Source organism: Anoplopoma fimbria, chromosome 24 (genome assembly GCF_027596085.1).
Source record: "Anoplopoma fimbria isolate UVic2021 breed Golden Eagle Sablefish chromosome 24, Afim_UVic_2022, whole genome shotgun sequence".
In the NCBI taxonomy this organism is placed as follows: Eukaryota; Metazoa; Chordata; class Actinopteri; order Perciformes; family Anoplopomatidae; genus Anoplopoma; species Anoplopoma fimbria.
The window spans coordinates 12701669-12721810 of record NC_072472.1 but is presented as its reverse complement, the minus strand read 5'-3'; the positions used below and the strand labels follow the sequence as shown (position 1 = coordinate 12721810).

Sequence of the window (20142 nt, the reverse complement as noted above, 5' to 3'; positions counted from 1 at the left end):
TAAGAACCATATATCAACTTGCTCACTCAGCCATAAGTCCAGATTCAGATCGAGATCACTTGTGCACCATAATCAATACTCTGATGTGATCGTTAAAATAGATTAAATGCATGCACTTCCTGTAAGTCGCTTTGGATAAAAGCGTCTGCTAAATGACTGTAATGTAATGTTCATTATCTTTTGGCAGAAGGTTTAGAATGTGAAAGTAGTATAAGTTACACTCTTTTTTTTTATATTTTGCACCAGTAGTCTCTCAGGGAGCTGACTGGTTTGTAGTCAGACAATCTGTCCAACATGCCCGGATTTGAATAATTCATTGCCTCTAAAAATCACACTCATTCAGAGAGATACCACTGTGCTCGTGGCAAAACAGAGCAGTGAATGTGGATAAATGAGCAGAGCAGAATATGTGAATGTGTGGTCACACACTCCCTTAAGGTCAGCGAACACCAAAACGTTCACATCACACACACAAACACACATGAAAATATCTACACACAGAATTGACAATTCTTTTTTGTGTGTGTTCTGGTGCAATATGCTGCAAAAAGTGCAATTCGGTGCAGGTCACAGGGTAGGAGCCCTCAAGCCCTCAGTTTGGATCTATTAGTGTGTGCAGGAGGTGCAGGGTGCACCAGCAGGTCACCGCACTCTTTCCTTTTCACAATACCAGAGAAAGCAGAAAGCAGAGTCTACCTGGAGCAGCAATTCATTTTGTTCATTATTATTTAATTGTGAATGAGAATAGTTCCCATTTACAAGCTGAAATATACTTATCGTCCTAATTGCCTTACATTTTGCTCCCAACATTATTTGTGGGCCACTGAATGAAGTAGTCACAGCGATGTTACATCCTGTCAGAAATCCTTGAGATTTCCACAACTCCCCGGGGAAGTGATGTTGCCCTTTTCAAATGGAGCAACACTGCAAGGTCCCATTACACTTTGATAAAACACTGACAGAATATTGATTGAAATCTCCCTTTGGAAAGCAGTCACCCATCTAAGCCCTAATATAAGTTGTAAAAGTCATACACAGAATATTACTGTAAAGTTATCAATCATCTAAATGCATAGTGGGGTCTACAGGGAATATTCATAATATATGATGGGGAGAGCTCATAATATGTGAATAAGATATAAGGAATGAAAGATGGACAAGCTGATTGGATAAAAGAATTCTGTGATACTAATACCAGTTAATATAGCTTTATTTTCGATTGATTGATTAATGAAATCATGTATCCCTAAAGAACATTTATACAAAAAATGTTTTGTATAAATAATTATAAGCATTTTCTGTGCTAATTTGATAAAGTTATATGAAGCCATCTCTTTTCCAAGCTGCAGACAAATAAGTCCATTCTCTAAGAATTAATTCATGCATTAGAAGTTCAGTGTTGAGACCTGTCTTACAGGAACAATTTTGCTTATCTCTAAATAATAATGTGAAGAGATTTGTAAACGTTCTGCTCTGAGACATCAATCATGAACGAGCACAGAGGACAAAACAAGGCTGAAGGCCAGATGATATCAAGCAATCAATGTATCACATTATTCAAATATATCATCTTTATTATTATTTTATGCAAGTTAGTGGTTCACCTTAAAAAGAAGATAAACCAAATGAGGGGAGGAGGAGATGAGAGGATAACCAGATTTAATTGTCTCATGAGCATGTATTGACCAACAGATGGAGCTAAAAGAAAGAGACATGTGCATCATTGATACAAAACTGCAGGTGTGTACTGTTTGTCTCTTTGTATTACATTTCTTTAACATTTTATCATGAAGACATTGTACTAAATCAAACTTTGAGTTAAATACAAAAATACAGTTCAAATAATGAAATAAATTAAAAACTCTTATTTAATTTTCAACCTGCACATGTTGAAAATAAAATGAATTCAATAAAGCATTCATCTTCCAGTCATGCCTGTGTAAGTGTGTTCCCTCGGTATCTTTCTTCATGGATGTTTTAGATCGTCAGTGATGTAATGTAACTTAAAATGAGTCAATTATCTGCATCCTGTTGGTTAGTCTCAAATAAAAGAGCAAACATTGACAAGCACTGCGGAGATTTACTTCTATTGCAAGTATTTGCTTTGCACAGGAGGTTTTCACCGCAACGCTATACATATGGCTTCCTGTGAAGATAGGTCACCCTGCTTTCAGTCTCTGCCTCACTCTTTAACCTCAGTTGACAGTTTACTCTTTTCTGTCTTTTCTAAATCCGTCGATGGCTTCAGCCTGATTGGTCGTATAAGTCTGGGGAGCTCAGAACATGGCTGGAGAAGTCCTGGGAACGGCCTTCTCTCTCTTGCTTCTTGCCTCAATTATACAAGGTAATCCTGGACCACATGTGCAGTTCTAATGTCATGTAATACACCAGCAACGATGGGATATTCACAATGGGTTGGCAATGTGTATTGGCTTATGGTGTGACATTCTGCCTCGGTATAATGCTATGATTGTATCTGCCTGCATCCCAGCGGACTGCAGTCTGTAATACCAACTTCAAAGTGTAAGTGATTTTGTATCCTCACTTTTTCTTGCTTACAATGCTATCTGATGTGCTCAACAGGGCTCCAGGATGTTGAGGTGTTCCAAAATAAAAGGATGGAAGCAGTAGTGGGCCAGAATGTTACCTTACCCTGCACTGTAAAAAAGAGTCCTGGTCTGCATATTAGCAGTATTGAATGGAGCAAGAACAATCCTGAAAACACAAAGCTGGCTGTGTACGTCCCGACCATGGGACTCAATATGGTTTGGCCTAACATCACCATGCAGATTGAGAACGTGTCGATGGGCTACAATCTTCAACTTTACCGGGTGACAACACAGGACAGTGGTCTCTATACTTGTTCCATTACAAGTTTTCCTCTGGGCATACTCAGGAGAGAAATACTGCTAGAGATCAAAGGTAAGATGAAGTGAAGTACATGCAAAGCCATACCTACATATCACAACCGCAGGATAAAGATGTGCAGTAACTTTCTATCCTAATGTCCAATGCATATATTTCATGTTACTCCTGATTGCATCAGAGCTCCGTTCCTCTGCCAATCTCAGCACTTATTTGCTTCTGAGCAAATGTATGTAATAATTGCAAGAACACATCTAAAGGATTTGTTTGCCGTGCATTTTCATCCCACTTTTTTATTTGCCTGATCACTCATTTAGTTGTCCAATGATGTAGGCACAATACACCCTCACCTTCTATTGAGCTGTAACGGAACTAAAGGGGTGTTATGAACAAAATAGGTATTGTGTATTGAATCTGACTAATCTTTTGCCAATTGTCATTTGCTGTATACTATTTACAGCAGATGTTTTACATAAGAATTATTGTGTTGTCATTCCAAATTAATCTTACATTTTCTCTCTATTAGATGATATTAATATAATATGTGATGTGGAAAGCGCAGTCAAGGTCCATTCCAGAGAAAATGTGACCATTAAATGCAGACTGTTCCCTGATGCAAAGTACAAGTGGACCAAGGTAAACTGTTAATCAGCCCATTTCTGCCCTTACATGAATTTCATTTCATTCATTACACGTCAAGATGATTTGATTACCTCTGACATCAAAACCAACAACACACAAAAAACCTTTGCATGAAAAAGGTATTTATATACATAATCTTGTTTTGCCCCAGAACAAGACGCTGGTGTCAGAGAATGAATCTCTGGAGCTCTCGTGTGTGTCTGATGCTCACACAGGGGTTTATACACTGACTGTCAACACAGGGAACAAAAGTCTGCATAAAGAGTTCATCATCACGGTGCTAACAGCAACCACCAGTTTAAGGACAGGTGAGACTCTCCATTTCTTTGCCTTTATTTCTCTCTTTGTGTCAAACTCAATCTCAGCATTTCCTCAGGGCTGGATTAACAATCTAGAGGGCCCAAGAGACTGAATGACTTAATAAACTGCACTGGACCAAAGAGCTGATACTTGACTTTTGTTATTATACTGGAACTCACTCAATTAAAATTTTTAACTAGCTGAAAGGAAGGAGAGAGAATTCAAAGGATTTAGAAGCTGCAAGCCATGTTATGAGGATGCACCAGTTACTGTGATTAAATTGGGAGTAACAAAATTTTAAGAGTGAAATCAATTGCCTCGTGGGATCCGATGAATACAGAACCAAGCAGTATTCACAGTTTTAAATTGTAAAACAACCAAGCTGCATGTCGTCTGCCCCCACTTGTGATTTAGTTTGGTCTAGTGCTGGCAGGTGGCTATGCTTAAGCAGAAAAAAGAATCCTCCGGTGTCTTCTTTCTCTTCCTGTGTTCATGTTTCTCATGAGAATTTCAAACTGTAACAAAAGAAAAAAACATAAGCCACATAGAAGTCAGAAGTCACTTCCTGCTTTCAAACCACAATAACAAACACAGCAGAGTCTCAACACAGTCTCTGAATTATGACATGGGGTGAGAGCACATTCTGTTGGACATATAGGAGAAGTACATCCCCAATGAAGGCATGAAAATATTGAATTTACATGCTTGAACCACATATTAGATCACAATGCATCGCATCATTGGATTGTATTTAATGCTTTTCTAGGTTACATCTCATGGGATATGTGAGCTGAAATTAAGGATGGATTTCTCCTGATTAAATTTGGGGGTATGCAGGGGAAAAAAATTACTGACACACTACAAATTATTTAATGTACTCATTAAGAATACATTTACACCATAATGTTGAATTTGCAATTCATGCCCACACCTTTGCCTCTCCAATCTGTGCCCATTGTTTAAAAGATGTACAACTGTGCACTGGGTGTTTTAAAGTTTTTGTAGTGCATCACTTAAAGTTCCGACTCCACATTAAACTTTCCAATGTGAAGCTTGTTAAAGGAATCAACGTTCAACATTTCGGAAAACATGTACAACAACCAAGATCACATTTTACTGGAGGTTAAGTGTAAAGTTATTTATTAGGTAGCAGTTCCCAGGCATCCAGCATAGACTCCAGAAAGTTGCTGCACCTGCTGAAGAAATAGTTCCAGCAGATGATTTGACTCCTTTTTAACTTCACCTTTAGAGGTGCTGGTAGGCAGATTATCAATAAACAGTTTCCAGTCATTATGCTTCAGCTAAGCAGCTACATTTTTAATTGGCTTTTAACTCTTGGCAAGAAAGCTATCCCTAATACGCCAATTACTTGAATGCCGCTAACATGTACAGTTTCTTGGCTACAGTTTGTGAATCCGTGTGCAGTTTTCCATTTCAGGTATTTCTTTTTTAACAAGTAAGAACTGTGGAGCTTCAAGGAAGTAGGTATTGGATTCAGGGCCAACATCAAAACAGTGCAGTATGATGTTGCTGACAGCATATTTAATCCATGTTTTGCTTCTTTCAGATCTTGCGACTATGCCACCACAGTCTAATGTAACTGAGGAGGGTTTGATCGAACCAGAAGACAGCGGATTTACCACATCACCAACTACTGGGCCTTCAACAACTGACTCCAGTGTAACTTGGACCACGAATATGAGCACTGATGTAACAGATGATAATCTGAACTCCAGAAATGTCACAGTTGAAGAGCATGGTAGTAAGACTTCCAGAACAACATATGAGACGAGGAATGAGTCCACAGGAGGCCATACTGGGACAGCCCCAACTCTGAGCCCTGCAAACACAACAGTAGTCATTGAGGATGAAGGTAATAATTACTTAATATTTCATTATTTGATTCAGGCTGGTAAATTTGTAACATTTCCCTCCCATGAATGAAAAATTCCAAGGATAGAATCTGTGACTATTATCAACCATACCACGACCCGGTCTTTGTCTGAGAATCATAAATCCTTGTTCGCCTGAAATGGCTTTTTATTGAAGCGCTCAGATTGTTTTGGGAATATTATTTGCTCTGGGGTCTGCGAGCAGCAGCAGTGCCGGAAAGAAAACAATAAAAAAACATTTCAAAGCAGTAAATAACAACAGACAACAGCGCTAAATGCTCAAAGGCAAGACCCTCTTAAGACAAATACAAATTATTATCAGCCGAAGTTTCTTTGATTTCACAATCCGTGTCTTCATCACATATGAAGGCTTTGCAGATTCCAGTTCTATAAGCCTCAGGCTAGATGCATTTTAAATTGTAGGAATCTTGTTAAAAAGTGTGTCAACTTCTGAGTGCGACCTACTGAGGGGGAGGACGGCGAGACACAGTTTTCTGCCTCAAGGCAAAAAGGTTTTATGGCTTAACACTTATTATCAATATTTGTTGGAGGCTGCAGAGATTCATCAGAGGTAGCTGATCGATATCTTAGAAACATATCTTTTGCTGTTGCCGTCCCCTGAAATTACACTATTTCCCCTTCACTGAATTTGCTTCTCAGGTACTGGTGGTGCACAGAGTCATCTGTTGTTGTTGCCAATCACCGTCCTGATCCTGGTATTGATCGCTGCGGCTGGCTTTCTCTACTTCAGAAAAATAATGAAGGAGAGGTAAAACTCTCAATAACTATCCATGGAACTATTCTTTATACCTGCTTGCATTTATTCAGGGTCATGCACTGGGTGAACCTCATATCTTTCTTTTTTACTGATAGAAACACATGATCTATAAAACTGCATACTTTTTGGATACAACTAACTTTCTAGCAATGGCAAGAGTCAATATTTATGCTCTCTCTCTCTCTCTGCAGGATGGATCTACCGCCTACGTTCAAACCCCCTCCTCCTCCAGTCAAGTATACAGCTGCAAGACACCATGAGATTTCAACACAGCCTTTCCCCACTGCAAGATGTAACTCTGTGACAGAACTTAAAGATATGAAACAAATGTTTATTAATGTATAATGCCTAATGTATTGCATTAATTACATTTAATTACATTGCAAGTCATTGTGGGGACATAGTGTTTGCGCTGTATCCTATTTTGGTTACATTCAGAGTCACAAAGTGTATCACTTGCAGTTATGGTCAGTTAAAACTGCAGTTACAACACAGACAATTGTACAAATACCGGCTTTTTGTAGAACCCGGGTGGGCTCTATGCTTTTGTATATAAAAGTTGTGTAAAAATTCCCCTTCATGTTTCTATCATTTGAAAATGAGAGCTGGTTTAATTTGACTCTGGGCCACTGTGGCTCAGAGGTATAGCGGGCGTCTTTAAATCAGAAGATTGGCAGCAGGACATTCCCGAAGGCTGTGCCTACGGAGAATGAATGGGTGTGAATGGTTTGTTAAACCTGATGGGCAGCTGGCACATTGCATGGTAGCCCCTGCCATCAGTGTTTAAATGGATGTGAAGAGGTGAAGTCCACTTACCATTTAAATTGACCTTGAGCATTTACACTGCAGGTGCTTGTGTTATTGTCTTTTATGGTATTCTTGCAATATTATATATTCACTGTGTCTTTCTTATAAAGTCCAAGCCATTGTATCCTATGCAGCAATGAATAAACATTGTCATACAAACAACCCTGTTTGAACTATATGGCTGATTTACTTCACAATTCTGTCTTTCATCGCTTATAGCTGCGATTGAGATTTTCTTGCCCAGATGTCCAATGACTTGCTCTAACTTTTTGCAGTTGTTTAAGGCTCATGCAGCAAATTGACCGACATATTTATATAAAACACCACTGATGTCCACATGTACCAATAAGTGCCACTGGAGACTTAAACCACAAACCACATGAGAAATGAAATGTCTAGCACATAACAACCACCACATAACTACCTTCGCACATAGAGGAAGTGGGTGTTGGAAATGTTAAAATAGCTTTTCATATTTTTTTGTATTTACAGGTTTTATTTATTTTTTATACTTGTGGGTTGATTATTTTTATGAGACTGAAATTTTTGTTTGTAGACCACACTGAGTAGACCGTGCTTAATTTGGTCTCAGTAGATGTTTGTTTTTTTCCCCCACACACACACTATACACACACACATTCACAAACACTTTTGCATTTAGCCGTCCTGAGAAACTTTTCAAAATGGCATTTTTCCTCTTCTGATTTTATGACCACAGTAGCAAAACCACAATGCACTCTGTGTAAGGCAATATACATTCTTGATATACATAGCTCTGAAGCCACAGACAACCCGTATAATACATAAAGCTCAATTGTACTGTATTCAAACCAAGTTCACATGTGTGCACAAGATTCGCTCGCCTTAAGAGAACTGATAAAGAAGGTCACTAAAAGTGTTACTATTTATTTGAGGTTTAAGTTCAGAATTAGGTTCAGTAAATAAGGGCTACATCTAGCAGTTGAATCTCCATTTCCAAAACATTTTAAAATTCTTAGCTCACAATTAAATATAATGAAAAGGTTTTGTTTGTAGGGTGCAAAGTCATTTTTGCTTGTTTGTTTATGTGCTGACATTTTTTTACAGCAATAAATACTATTTAACTTGCTATCGAGATATTTATAATACCATTGTCATATTCAGATAGTCATCTATTTGAGATTGTATTGTACTGCACAATGGAATTGAGACTGGGTGCCTCAAAATGAGGTTACATTGCTTCCTGTTTGTAACTGAAGAGCAGCAAGTTTTCAAAGCACTGTGACGAGAGAGACTAAGGCAAAGTAAAAATAGACTACAGTGTAGTTCACCTCACGGACTAAACACGGTGATGCCCTTTAGTCTGAGAGCAATCGTGGCAGGCAGACAACCAGTTTTGTTCAAGACAGCTGGAACATGACGCTAGGTAAGATCTTCTAAAATAAGATTTAGATGTACAAACTTGTATATGATATTGCTACATTGCATTGGTCTTAATGTTGTATCCCTTAGTATACTGCTTATACCACAAAAACAGGAAAAGCTAAATACTTTCAGAAGCCTATGTCACAGAATATGGCAGAACAAACTGTGAAACAACGCAATGAGATAATAATCATAATGCTCTTTTTACTGAAGTATAGTATCCACACGTTACCTTATTCTGTCGATGTCACAGTGGGCCCTACGTAGTGTTATCATACCATGTGGCAAACATCTGACGCTTTATCATCAAATTACTTTTTTAACTTATATATAAAAAAGGATAAAAGTGTCTGCTAAATGACTGTAATGTAATGTAATGTAACTTAAAAATTAAGATAGATTTACAATAAAACTGCTTGGAGTTTAAATCATTTACAATAAAACTGTGGCTTCAGTTGACATAATGAAATTTGTCAGTATTGTTTAGCTAAAATTGGTACAGTGCACATTTCTATAACAGTGCGTAGAATGAATAACATTCTATAATGGCTACTTTCTTTGTTTTCCTCCAGTTTCTCATCTTAAAAGTCAGGGATTGGAATTGTCCAGAATTGTAGAAGCTTTTACCTTCATCTTTGTTTGTCATAAAAAAGAACAAAAAAACAATAATAATAATAATAATAGCCGTCTGTGTTTGTCTTTCAGAAGACCTTAAAGTCATAGGTCTGGTGGTATTATCTCTGGCCTTGTTCATCTCTTTGTGTATCAATATCATCATATGCATCAGACGAAGCAAACAATTGTGCAGAGGTACTGTATGGTTACACGTAAAGTCATTGTTTTTTTAAATTTGGTCACCATTGATTCTAAACCTCTCCGCTTTTACAAGTTATTCTACAAATTGTTAAATATTTTGTTCATACAGACACAGACGTGTGCTGCTTAATACACATTTGTACAGCAAAAAGGTATGCTTTTTATCTATTTATTTAATGAAGCTTAAACATGTGTGCATGTCTGTCATTTATTTAGTCCTATTCATCTTAATTTGTAATAATTAATAACAAAATTCAGTGTTTTTTTCTTTGTAGTGTGCAAATTATATCTTGTTATCGAAAAATATTTAGAAATTGTTTTCCATATCTTGTTGAAGCCCGTCACAAGATGAAGGGCATTATTTTCATAACATCAATGATGATGAGCAGCAGGAAAATCCTCTAAATCATCATGAGCAACAGGAAAATCCAATCTACGGCAACATCAGCTCAGACAGAAGTGGTGAGCACGGCACGCATTCTGTCAGATTTACAAGAAATCAATTAGTTTTTCTTAGAATGCCAGTCAAACACAAATGTATTTTTTGTACAATTTGTCTACTCAGTTATTTTTTTAATAATAATTAAAATATGATTGTTTTCTTTTTTGTGTTTGAAGACATTATATTATTGCAAATGCCGTGTGGCCAAGTTAACACGGATCAATTCCATGCAGAAATAAATGCATTTGGATAAAAGCTGTATTTCATTTTGAGCCACTGTTTAAAGTCACTTTCAAAGTTAAGCTGTGTTGTTTAGCTAGATAGATATTTCTATTTTCTCATTCTTGATGTATATGTGTGCCTATTGTGATTAGTAGAATGTCAAACATGACCAATCCTGTGTTTTACTTGTTCAGACTTTGTAGAAATTTGCTATGAATCCATGGAACACTCGAGAGAACAAATGAAGGTAACGGCTTTGACTATATGTTCAGACTACTGTCTTAAATGATATTATGTACTTTATTATAACCTTTATGATGTATCATTCTATCATACATTAGATAGCCTGTGAAGGGACTGACCGCATTATTGCAGAGTGGAAAAAGGAAATACATTTCGCATGCTTCTGTGCGCTGGGTTTCATTTTAACCTGCCCGATGTTATTCATTTTCACTGATTATACTTACACAATGATAATTCAATTTTTAAACCCATGCTCTGCTAGTCCATGTCGATGTGTCCTTGGACAAGTCACTTAACCCTGAATTGCTGTATGAATGGGTATGAATGATTAGTTGGAGTCCTGATGGGCAGGTGGCACCTTGCATGGTAGCCCCTGCCATCAGTGTATGAATGTGTGCGAGTGGATGAATGATGACATGTAGTGTAAAAGTGTTTTGAGTGCTCAGAAGAATAGAAAAGCGCAAAACATGTACAAATCCATTTACCATCTCCAATATGGAAGATGAAATGTAGTTAATATGATATGCACTAAACAAACAGCTGGTTTTTAGTGTTGTTTACAAAGTGTAATCATGTTTTAGAAAAGTAATTTGACTAAAGTTTGTAAATGCTGGTAATAGTGCATTTGTTTTTATATTCACACTGAAACTACAATATAATGGGTTGTATTTGGTGTATAAATACACATGCAGAGTGCAGACCAGTTTATACCCATGCTGACAGATTTGCTTCAATACGGAAGGCAGCAACACAAACATTGTGGTTAATGAAACGGAACAATGAACAAAATTAAGCACATATGTACCAAAAATAGACTAGGGCTTACAGAAATACATGAGAACCTACAGCCACAAGACTAGAATATATCATTTAAAGTGCTGCAGCTTTTTTTTGTTTCTTAATGTAAACATTTTGTCTCCATTGTTTGACAGAAGTCTTTGCAGCCTGACCTGAATTATGCCTCGCTGGATCTAAAGATGGCAAAGAAACGCATGAAAAAGAATCGCCACCAGCAAGGCCAGGCTCAGGGACGGAACAAACTTCAAGACGAGCTGCCGGTCCACCTCACACCCCCTCTGAATGCTTTCTTGGAGGTGGAAGCAGACATGGATGCTCACCTCCCCTCCAGAGACACAAGCACCATGGTTTCGCACAGTAGCATCTACCTGAACAGTCAACAGATAGCCCAAGAGGCAGAGGAGACAGAAAGAGAAAGGGGCATAAACATGGAGTGGGAGGATGGGGGTTGGGAAGGAATAAGAAGGAAGGATGATGGGCGAAGTACAAAGTGGAAAAGAGAGCAAAGAAGTGAGGAAAGAAAAGATAGACAAGACAATAATGGCAGTGTATGCACACAGCTTACAGAGGTAGGGGCTATTCAGAGTGGAATGGATTGTTTTACCAGAAGCTTTAGCCATGACAGTGAGCCACAAGATTAGAAAGACATCTTATTAAGATGTTCAGAAGTGAATTAGACACCTGAAAAAGCAAAAGTAACTTTCCATGACCGTGTCTGTCACCTTCAATAATCAACGAGCTTTGCGCAATTTCCTTTCTGATTCGAACAAACCACCCCTTGAACTCTTCACACAGAGCATTTACAGAACAAAAGGTGTACCTTTCTGTGCCGAACGAAGGAATACATGTAGAGGATATGAAGAGAATAGGAAACTGGGTGACATTTAGAGGTCAAGGGCCACATGGAAATGTTCTGTTTATCAACAAAAACATCAGGACAGAAAGATCTTTCATTGTTTTGATGTCTCATTATCGTACATCAACAGATGTCTCAGAAAGGCGTGAAGAGGGGGAAAAAATCACACATTTGTTTTCCATGCTGTAGGCGATAGCCAAGCTTTGACTTTCTTAAATATATGTTAAATAAATGTTGCCTAAGCATATGTAAAAAAAAATGTAAGTGGGATATATTAGTTATCATTTTATTTTTCCTGTGGTCATATTGTCATGTAAATGTCACCCACAGAAAATGTTCCAAGTCAAAGTTACGATAATGTTCATTAGTTCCATGATCAATTGCACATGCGAGCTACAGCGCCGTCTGTCAAAATGGTTATTTCCTCTCTGTGATCCCCACTTGGGGGGGGATAATTTACTGCCTTGTTGTCTGCTGAGGGAGCTGAGCTCTGAAGTGAACTCAGCAGTCAGAGGTCTGCAGTACACCAACTGGTTGATTTGTTTTTATTAGCCAACCATGGCCTCCTTCCCCTCTATGGGTTACACAAATAACCAGGCAGTATTAGTAACTGTCATCTTGGTATGAAAAAATACTATAAATATATCCCTTGTCTTCCATAGCAAAGCACTTCATCTTTGCACATTTAAGTTGTAATAAGTAACATTTTGTCCTATGTAAATTATTATCAGCTAGATTTTAATGAATACATTTTAACTAACAATAATTGATTGGGATGAAAGACAATCAAATATTGCTAAGACTTTTCTAATAAATGTGGTTTGAATATGATATGCATTTTGTTTAAAACAGTGTGTGTAATCAGCTATCACTCATTATAAATTACACAAATACAACTCCCATATTTTTCCCCCTTTGTTTTAGATGCGATCTAGAAGAGGGAACTTTTTTACGTTCCACTTGGCAGTGCCCTAAACTAAAGAGATTTTGTCAGGGAGTGAGCAACACCCTATCCAGTATTCATGGTGTTGAGTTTCTATTGGACCCAGAGATTTGTTTATTGGGTAACTTTTCCAAATCCATCATCAAAAATAGCCATGCGATAAAACTCACAGAGATCTTGCTGGCCATTGCTAAAAATTGTATTTCCCATTAAGCCAAATAGATAGTGTCTTTTGTTAATCTTGTATTGGGGTTGTGATTGAATACCTGATCCGTGGTACGAGATGCTGCCCTGTGTCTCTCAATGTTTGTTTAGTTATATAATTTTATTGTCATTTTTGTTGTTTTTTTACCTTAAGTTTGAGTTGTTCGTTGTCTTGTTGGCTTTGTACTGTAATTTATTATTTAATGGCTACGTGCCATGTGTCAATGGGTTTGTCCTTGAAAAAGCAAAATAAAATATATTTTAAAAAAAGAAAAAAGGTGTGTGTTTACATTTAGACAGCCTAATCGGGCATTCATCATTAGTGCGTACACATTATTTAAGCTGAATTCAAAATTTGTTCACAGAATAAAGGTAAATTCAGATAAAATATTGATGGTTAAATGTTTGTACGCACGGTTTGTGACCTCTGCATTACACGTCATAGGGACTTTAATAATAATCCCACGGAAAGATGGAGACTCTACAGTTGATATTGGCAGCATCTTCCCCACCACGTAACCAGCTACAAGCTTGTTCATTTTTAACAAAAGACCATTATTCATATAATCACTCTTTCTCAATGTGCCAGCACCCATCAGGGCTGTGGAGCTGTGAGTATGCGGATGTTTTTTCAAAATGTGAACAGTTCTTTACAGCTGACAGACAGTAATCTCCCAGGCCCCATTGCATTTCACTTTGATGCTCTTGTACCGGATTGCATATTTGAAAACGTAACTAAAATAACCAAAATACAATCTTGATACTCTAAATAAAGTGGAGATGAACTAAGAGCTATCACAGAGTTGGGGCAACCAAAAAGAACAGAGAGGTACCACATACTGGTTACTAATTTAGTTAGAAAGAGGACAACCAGATATATGTAGCCTATATCTGTCCACTAAATATTGGGCCACTTGCCAATGTATCCTACCACTCAATTATGGCAAGTGGATCTGTAAAGTCAATTTTTTTCCTGTTACATTCGATATCATTGTTGGTGAAGTTATGGGCCTGCTGTGCCTTTCCCTCATTTCTAGTGTTTTCTGCTTTAGCCCTGTGTTTTTGTGTGGTCCCCTGTTTGTTCTCTCTCTGACTATGTGTACGTTTGTCTATGCATGTCACTCAATCCCACTCCTGCTATCGATCAACCTGCACACCTGTGAACTATCCACTAATCAAGCTCCTGCAGTATATATTTTCCCCGGCCCTACGTTCCCATTTTCGCCACATCATTCATGTTGCCAATATGGTACAAAAGCTACAGCCAGTTTCAAGTTTTTCAGTTTCATCCTCCTGTTTGTCTGTACCCTGTATAATCCTGTGTATCCATGTGCTTCAAGTCCTTTCTCTGCCTGTTTCGTCCATCACCTTGCCAGTCTGCTTTCCAGCCTTAAGTTGAGCTCACTCTGTCTGCCCCGCTCCACCGTTATCACCGGATCCACTCTCACCACCCATTTCCTCAAATAAAGCTGTGTGTGATCTTTCTCAAACATCTGTAAAGCTTTGGGGCCAGTTATTTCCCTTGTATAGCATTACAAACTATTGCACTCTCCCGTCATTTCATTGTCAAACTGCATGTGCACACTTTGGTATGTCATTTACAAACTGTAAAAGTGTCTACACCTTTGAAGTAATTTGCAAAGAACTTTATCACAATCTAATAAATGTGAAAGTTGTGAGAGTTTGCATGAGAGGGGGTTTATATTCAGAAATGAGCAATCTATTGAAATTACAACCTTGACATGAGCATTTTTATGGCAATAGGTCAACTGTGGCTCAGAAAGTAGAGCCGGTAGTCTAATGATCAGCAGTTGGATCCCAGGCTGCTTTAGTCCGCTATGAAGTGTCCTTGGGCAAGAAACTGAACCTGACATTTCTCCTGAAGGCTGTGCCATCGGTGTGTGGATGAATGATTATATTTAAATGTGATGAGCAGGTGTTACCTTGCGTGGCAGACCTTGCCATCAGTGTATGAATGGGTTAATGTTTGCATGCAGAGGAGAGCGCTTTGGGTGGTCTGAAGATTGGAAAGGATATGCAGGTCCACTTACCACTATCAAATGTAAATGATGATAAAGGATTTTCTAAGGGCTATTTTACAAACTAGCTATTGTGATGAACAGGTGGTTATGTTGATATATTCATAAATGAGCAAACTATGAAAATACTAAATTTAGGCAATAGGTGATAAGATGTCAAAGACACATGAGTAGTGTTTTGATGTCAACATATTCAGAACCGAGCAAGCTAATTTTCCTGAAAGTATTAAAGTCATTTGAACTATTGGTGCAACTGCAGAACATAAGAAAAATAGGAAAATATATAAAATATCAAATAGTCATTAGAACATGGGAATATCTAAGGTCGGATTCTAATTGTATAATACTTTACAGGCAATGCATGCCATTACAGTTTGTATTGCCCTTTTGTTGGTTCAGCCTTTAGTGGATTGTATGTACTGCTAAAAATAACCAATAATCAATATAATTATGATGTGGAAATGACCAAACTTTATCCGAGAGGATTTATTATGATATGTAATAAGATAAGTCTCTGTGACAACTTCACATTGAAACAGAGAGCAACCAGTTCTGTTATTATTCACACAGGATGTTGTGAAACATTGTTTCCACAAAGGGTTTCTACAGTATTAACCAAAGAAACATCCGCTTTAAAAAAAAAAAAAAAAAAAAAAAAAAAAAGTCGTAGAACAGTTAGGACCATTCCGGTACATCAAACAAGTATCACTTGTGAAACGCTAGGGTTCGAAGTGGAAATGCTTTCTGTTGCCACTTTAATTATGACCGAGTGAAGCATCTTCTGGTTCGTAGACGATCTTTGTTAACAAAATGGCAGCGCGCATGTGAATGTCATGCGATTTTAAACTATTCCCTGAAGCTCAGTTCGTGTTTAGGTGCTGTTAGTGATACGTTAAAGCTGATATATAAATCAAACCTTGCAGAATTGTGTTGTCATTCAGCTAAAGCTCAGGGAATCCATAACCTGCTCGAGTCAAGCTTTAGACGTTAGCATTTTAGCTAACTAACTACAACACTACGGTAGTCCACTTAAGACGGAATCATGATGGAGCCTGACCAGCAGCTAAGAAATGTAAGTGTCATTCAGATACAGTGGCGGATACATTGGGTTTATATGTAAATGAACAGTCTGATAGTGAGTGTGTTTTTGTGTGTGTGTGTCTCTTACAGCTGAGGGATTTCCTTCTGGTTTACAACCGCATGACTGAAATCTGCTTCCAGCGATGCAGCAGCAACTTCAACTACAGAAACCTCACCATGGACGAGGTGCGAGAGCTTGAAATCATAGGACATACCTCAACACACCTCATTTTACACTACCTGCCATTTGTGTGCATTTAACCTTACAAAACATGGCCAAAAGTATATAGATAGACAAACGTTACACACCCATATATCCCAAAACCATGGGCATTATTAATAAGCTGCTGTAGTACACTCAGCTCTATGGCCTTGCTTTTAGTCTATTCATCCCCAAAAAAAGGTTATGATGTTGAGGTCAGGGCTCTGAGCAAGTGACCTTGCTTTGTGCATAGGGGTCATTAATGATGACATGTTTAAAAGGGAAAGGGACATCACTACACCGCTGCTGTAAAGGTGAAGGCATTCTGTTGTCTAGAGCAGTGGTTCTCAACCTTTTTTCAGTGATGTACCCCCTGTGAAATACTTTTTTAGCCAAGTACCCCCTAACCAGCGCAAAGCATTTTTGGTTGAAAAAAAAGATGTAATACACAGCGCTGTGCCATCAGTGTCTGATTTATTAAACTGTCAACACTGAAGATTGCATTGTTGCATTGAATTCAGTTTATGAACTTACACTTATATTTTATTGAATATTTATTAAATAACAATTTTTAAAGGATTTTTGAATGGATGCTAATTTTAAATATATTTTAAAAAAATCTCACGTACCCCCTGGAGTGCCTTCACGTACCCCCAGGGGTACACGTACCCCCATTTGAGAACCACTGGTCTAGAGTATTACAGTATGCTCTATTTTTAAGATTCTCATGTATTGAAGAAAGGGAACCTAATACAAACCATGAGATACAGAGTCTGAGGACTCTGTTCACATACGTTTGGCCATATAGTGTACTATGAACACGTTAGGCTTTATGTATACAGCCCTTTTATAAACCTGTGCTTACTTAAAGTCATCCATTCATCATCACTTATTGTTGTTGTCCGTCCAGGAGCGCTGTGTGGACAGCTGTGCGGGGAAGCTGATTCGCTCCAACCACCGCCTGATGAGCACCTACGTGCAGCTGATGCCTCGGATGGTACAGCGCAGGATGGACGAGATGGAGGCCAAGGCAGCAGAAAACGCCAAGGCAGCAGAGGCTGCGGCATCTGCATACGTGGAGCCTCCTGCCACAGAGGCCTCACCAGCATCTCAAACCCCCATCACCTCATCTCAACCCCCACAAGTGTTGGATCAAACTTTTGCTTCAATGACGATTGATGATGCTGGACCAGATGCCCATGTCTCAGTCTTTAAGCCAGTAGAATTAAATGTTCCAGTTGAGCTTGACGCTGCCAGGTCCACTTCCACGACCGCATCAGAAGTCAAATTATCAGCTGCCTCAACTCTCACACCTGTGATTGAAACAGCAAATTTCTCTGTGCTTAGAGAACCTGGAAATGGACCATCTTATACTGCAGGCTTACCTCCGCCGCCCATAGCTGGTGCCCAAATTGAGTCTGCGTTCTCAGCGCCTGTGTTTACGCCATCTAAACCAGATGTGCCGGTGTCAACAGTAGCTGCACCTACAATTTCTAAATCCATTGAGAGCTTGTCAGGCCAACAGAGAGCCCCAGAGGTTACGCCGCCGTCAGGCGAGTAATGATGGACGGACTGGGTGTCTCCAGTGGTTAAACTGTAGTGATATGGCCAATACTCCCTCCACAAACAACCCAAATGTGACATTTTCTGTATTGTTGAAAATAATTGCTGATTAACAGATTGATATGAATTATAAAATAAGATATCAACTTTGCAACAACTATTATTATCTCTTCATGTCATATAATATCTGAGCTTATTATTTCAAATGTGAACATTTGATGCTTTTCTGTTTTCATATTTCAATTTAAAAAATCTTAAAAAATGTATAGACTGTTGACTAATGAAAATAATCTAAGATTACAGCATTAGTGCCCTGTGATCAGACAGAAAGATAAAAATGAACCTTTATGGTGACCAATCATAGTCAAGCCTGTCTCTCTTAATAAGAATATATAGTTATTTCTGACAATATTGCAAAGTGCCAGAAATGTTAACAAAAACAAATATGCAGACATTACAATTGTAGGTGTAAATGTTTTGTAATAAGAGGCAAAACAAAAAGGAAGTTCTTGTAACAGTATGTGAGTGTATGTTTGTGTAATGTCAGTTGAAATATGATGATTTAGTGATGGCAGTGTTATTGCCCTCAAAGCTCCACAAGGATCATCCCGGAGCTGCCTCCTTGATTGTGGCCGCTTGACCACATTTGGACTTCAGTCTGGATTTACAGCAGGGGCTCAATCTGTTGACACCCTGAGAACACTCATTCCTGATAACTGTTTGAGAGGTGATCATCTTCAATAATAAATATTAGAGTGTCTATTGCTTTTGTCATGTATTTTATTTAAATGTTCCATTGGTATCCTCTTGTAAGGTCCTATTTCAGCTGGATGTCCTAACGCGGAAGTGGTCGGGGCGTATCGTGCCACACTCACTGTTGTGGGTGTGAGTCCAGTTAATGACCTCAGTCACATATCATCACCTCCCTCTCCTCCCATAATTTCCTGTCTTTGCACTAAACATGTTATGTCCCCTTCAAAACTATAAAATGCGATTTTTGACTGTGACTGATGGCTGGATTTCCTCTACTGGATGGTAGAAGAAATGCTTAGAATTAGGATAAGAATGAAAATAGTTCAAGACACAGATGTTCGAGTTTGAATTTTATTGTCATGCCATAATGGAACTAACTGTAATACAAACATAAATGCTATATTTTTTATTAGCATATTGTTGATACAACAAAGAGGCCAACCACCATCATCTTTTACCTGTAAAAAGTCCCGATGAGTAGGCTCCATATCTTCGTCCTATTTATTTAATAACCAAATTAAAGGTGTTCTTATCTGAGTCAAATACAGATACATCCTTTTTGGATTTGTAAACTCTCAAACTTGAGCCTCAAAAGTCCACGATCTGTCGGGCCCCAACACAACATGAGCTGGCCTTTATCACAGCAGATATTCTTCTCCTACTAAGAAAAGTACAGGTGTCGCTTATAACATTAACAACGGCTGTTCTATTCAAAAGTCCCAATAAGTTATGACAAGCGTTTCAGTCAGTCAGTATGCACAGTACCAGCTCCCTGAGATGAGCTTTTCTTTCTAGCGTGTTACAATGGCTTCTATCTTGTTTTAATCAACATTTATTAGTAATAAAAACATAAACCCAACAATAAATCATCCATGCTGATATATAGGACCTATTAGCTCAGACAGATAGGCTGCATGTTGGATAATTAGCAGCAAGAAACACCAAACATTTTTTTTTTTCACCATTATATAGTTTAGCCACCAGGGAGAACTCAAAAGATCATTTTTCAACCCTAAAATACCATAATCAGCACAGTTAGGCCTTTTTAAAGTCATTTTCCCCAGGTGTAAATGTTACAATTAATGATGACTGAGCGCTTGAATTGAACAATTTCTTTTTTTTACAAGTGACACCTGTAGTTTTGCCAAAATATTATAGAAAGAAAATGATTAAATTAGCCTTTTTTTTTTTTTTTTTTTCATGTCCATGCATTTGGAACACAAACATGTAGTTCGTGTAGGAAATTGACAAATGACAGATGAAAGATGAGATGACGACATACACATCCGTCCG

General features: G+C 38.1%; 3 protein-coding genes across 5 annotated transcripts; all 3 read left to right on the top strand.

Annotated features, from left to right (window-relative positions):
• The first annotated feature begins 2207 nt into the window (after positions 1–2207).
• Positions 2208–7446, top strand: si:ch1073-15f19.2 (nectin-2). The gene is made up of 7 exons (XM_054626196.1): positions 2208–2344; positions 2584–2922; positions 3392–3501; positions 3659–3815; positions 5375–5680; positions 6360–6468; positions 6669–7446. The coding sequence occupies exons 1-7, from the start codon at positions 2284–2286 to the stop codon at positions 6820–6822; spliced, it is 1236 nt and encodes a 411-aa protein (XP_054482171.1). The 5' UTR covers positions 2208–2283; the 3' UTR covers positions 6823–7446.
• A 1143-nt stretch (positions 7447–8589) lies between these two features.
• Positions 8590–13452, top strand: LOC129113848 (uncharacterized). Of its 3 annotated transcripts, none has more exons than XM_054626324.1 (6): positions 8590–8689; positions 9397–9498; positions 9614–9656; positions 9842–9966; positions 10363–10415; positions 11344–13452. In XM_054626324.1, exons 1-6 carry the CDS (start codon positions 8680–8682, stop codon positions 11848–11850), a joined length of 840 nt encoding a protein of 279 aa, XP_054482299.1. In that variant the 5' UTR covers positions 8590–8679; the 3' UTR covers positions 11851–13452. The 3 variants fall into 3 exon arrangements, with proteins under 3 accessions (XP_054482299.1, XP_054482300.1, XP_054482298.1); XM_054626325.1 differs by having other exon boundaries at positions 9394–9498; positions 11347–13452; XM_054626323.1 differs by having other exon boundaries at positions 9394–9498.
• A 2602-nt stretch (positions 13453–16054) lies between these two features.
• On the top strand, positions 16055–18848 carry timm10b (translocase of inner mitochondrial membrane 10 homolog B (yeast)). Its single transcript, XM_054626322.1, has 3 exons — positions 16055–16323; positions 16422–16517; positions 17444–18848. The coding sequence occupies exons 1-3, from the start codon at positions 16294–16296 to the stop codon at positions 18092–18094; spliced, it is 777 nt and encodes a 258-aa protein (XP_054482297.1). The 5' UTR covers positions 16055–16293; the 3' UTR covers positions 18095–18848.
• The last annotated feature ends 1294 nt before the right edge of the window (positions 18849–20142 follow it).

What these genes read in the sequence shown, in the direction of transcription:
- si:ch1073-15f19.2 (XM_054626196.1), top strand. Translation starts at nt 2,284, where the DNA reads ATGGCTGGAGAAGTCCTGGGAACGGCCTTCTCTCTCTTGCTTCTTGCC. An exon ending in AACCACCAGTTTAAGGACAG is followed by an intron (nt 3,816 to 5,374) that starts GTGAGACTCTCC and finishes TGCTTCTTTCAG; the next exon opens with ATCTTGCGACTATGCCACCA. An exon ending in AGAAAAATAATGAAGGAGAG is followed by an intron (nt 6,469 to 6,668) that starts GTAAAACTCTCA and finishes CTCTCTCTGCAG; the next exon opens with GATGGATCTACCGCCTACGT.
- LOC129113848 (XM_054626323.1), top strand. An exon ending in AAGCAAACAATTGTGCAGAG is followed by an intron (nt 9,499 to 9,613) that starts GTACTGTATGGT and finishes TTGTTCATACAG; the next exon opens with ACACAGACGTGTGCTGCTTA. An exon ending in CACATTTGTACAGCAAAAAG is followed by an intron (nt 9,657 to 9,841) that starts GTATGCTTTTTA and finishes ATCTTGTTGAAG; the next exon opens with CCCGTCACAAGATGAAGGGC.
- timm10b (XM_054626322.1), top strand. Translation starts at nt 16,294, where the DNA reads ATGATGGAGCCTGACCAGCAGCTAAGAAAT. An exon ending in CTGACCAGCAGCTAAGAAAT is followed by an intron (nt 16,324 to 16,421) that starts GTAAGTGTCATT and finishes TGTCTCTTACAG; the next exon opens with CTGAGGGATTTCCTTCTGGT. An exon ending in GAAACCTCACCATGGACGAG is followed by an intron (nt 16,518 to 17,443) that starts GTGCGAGAGCTT and finishes TTGTCCGTCCAG; the next exon opens with GAGCGCTGTGTGGACAGCTG.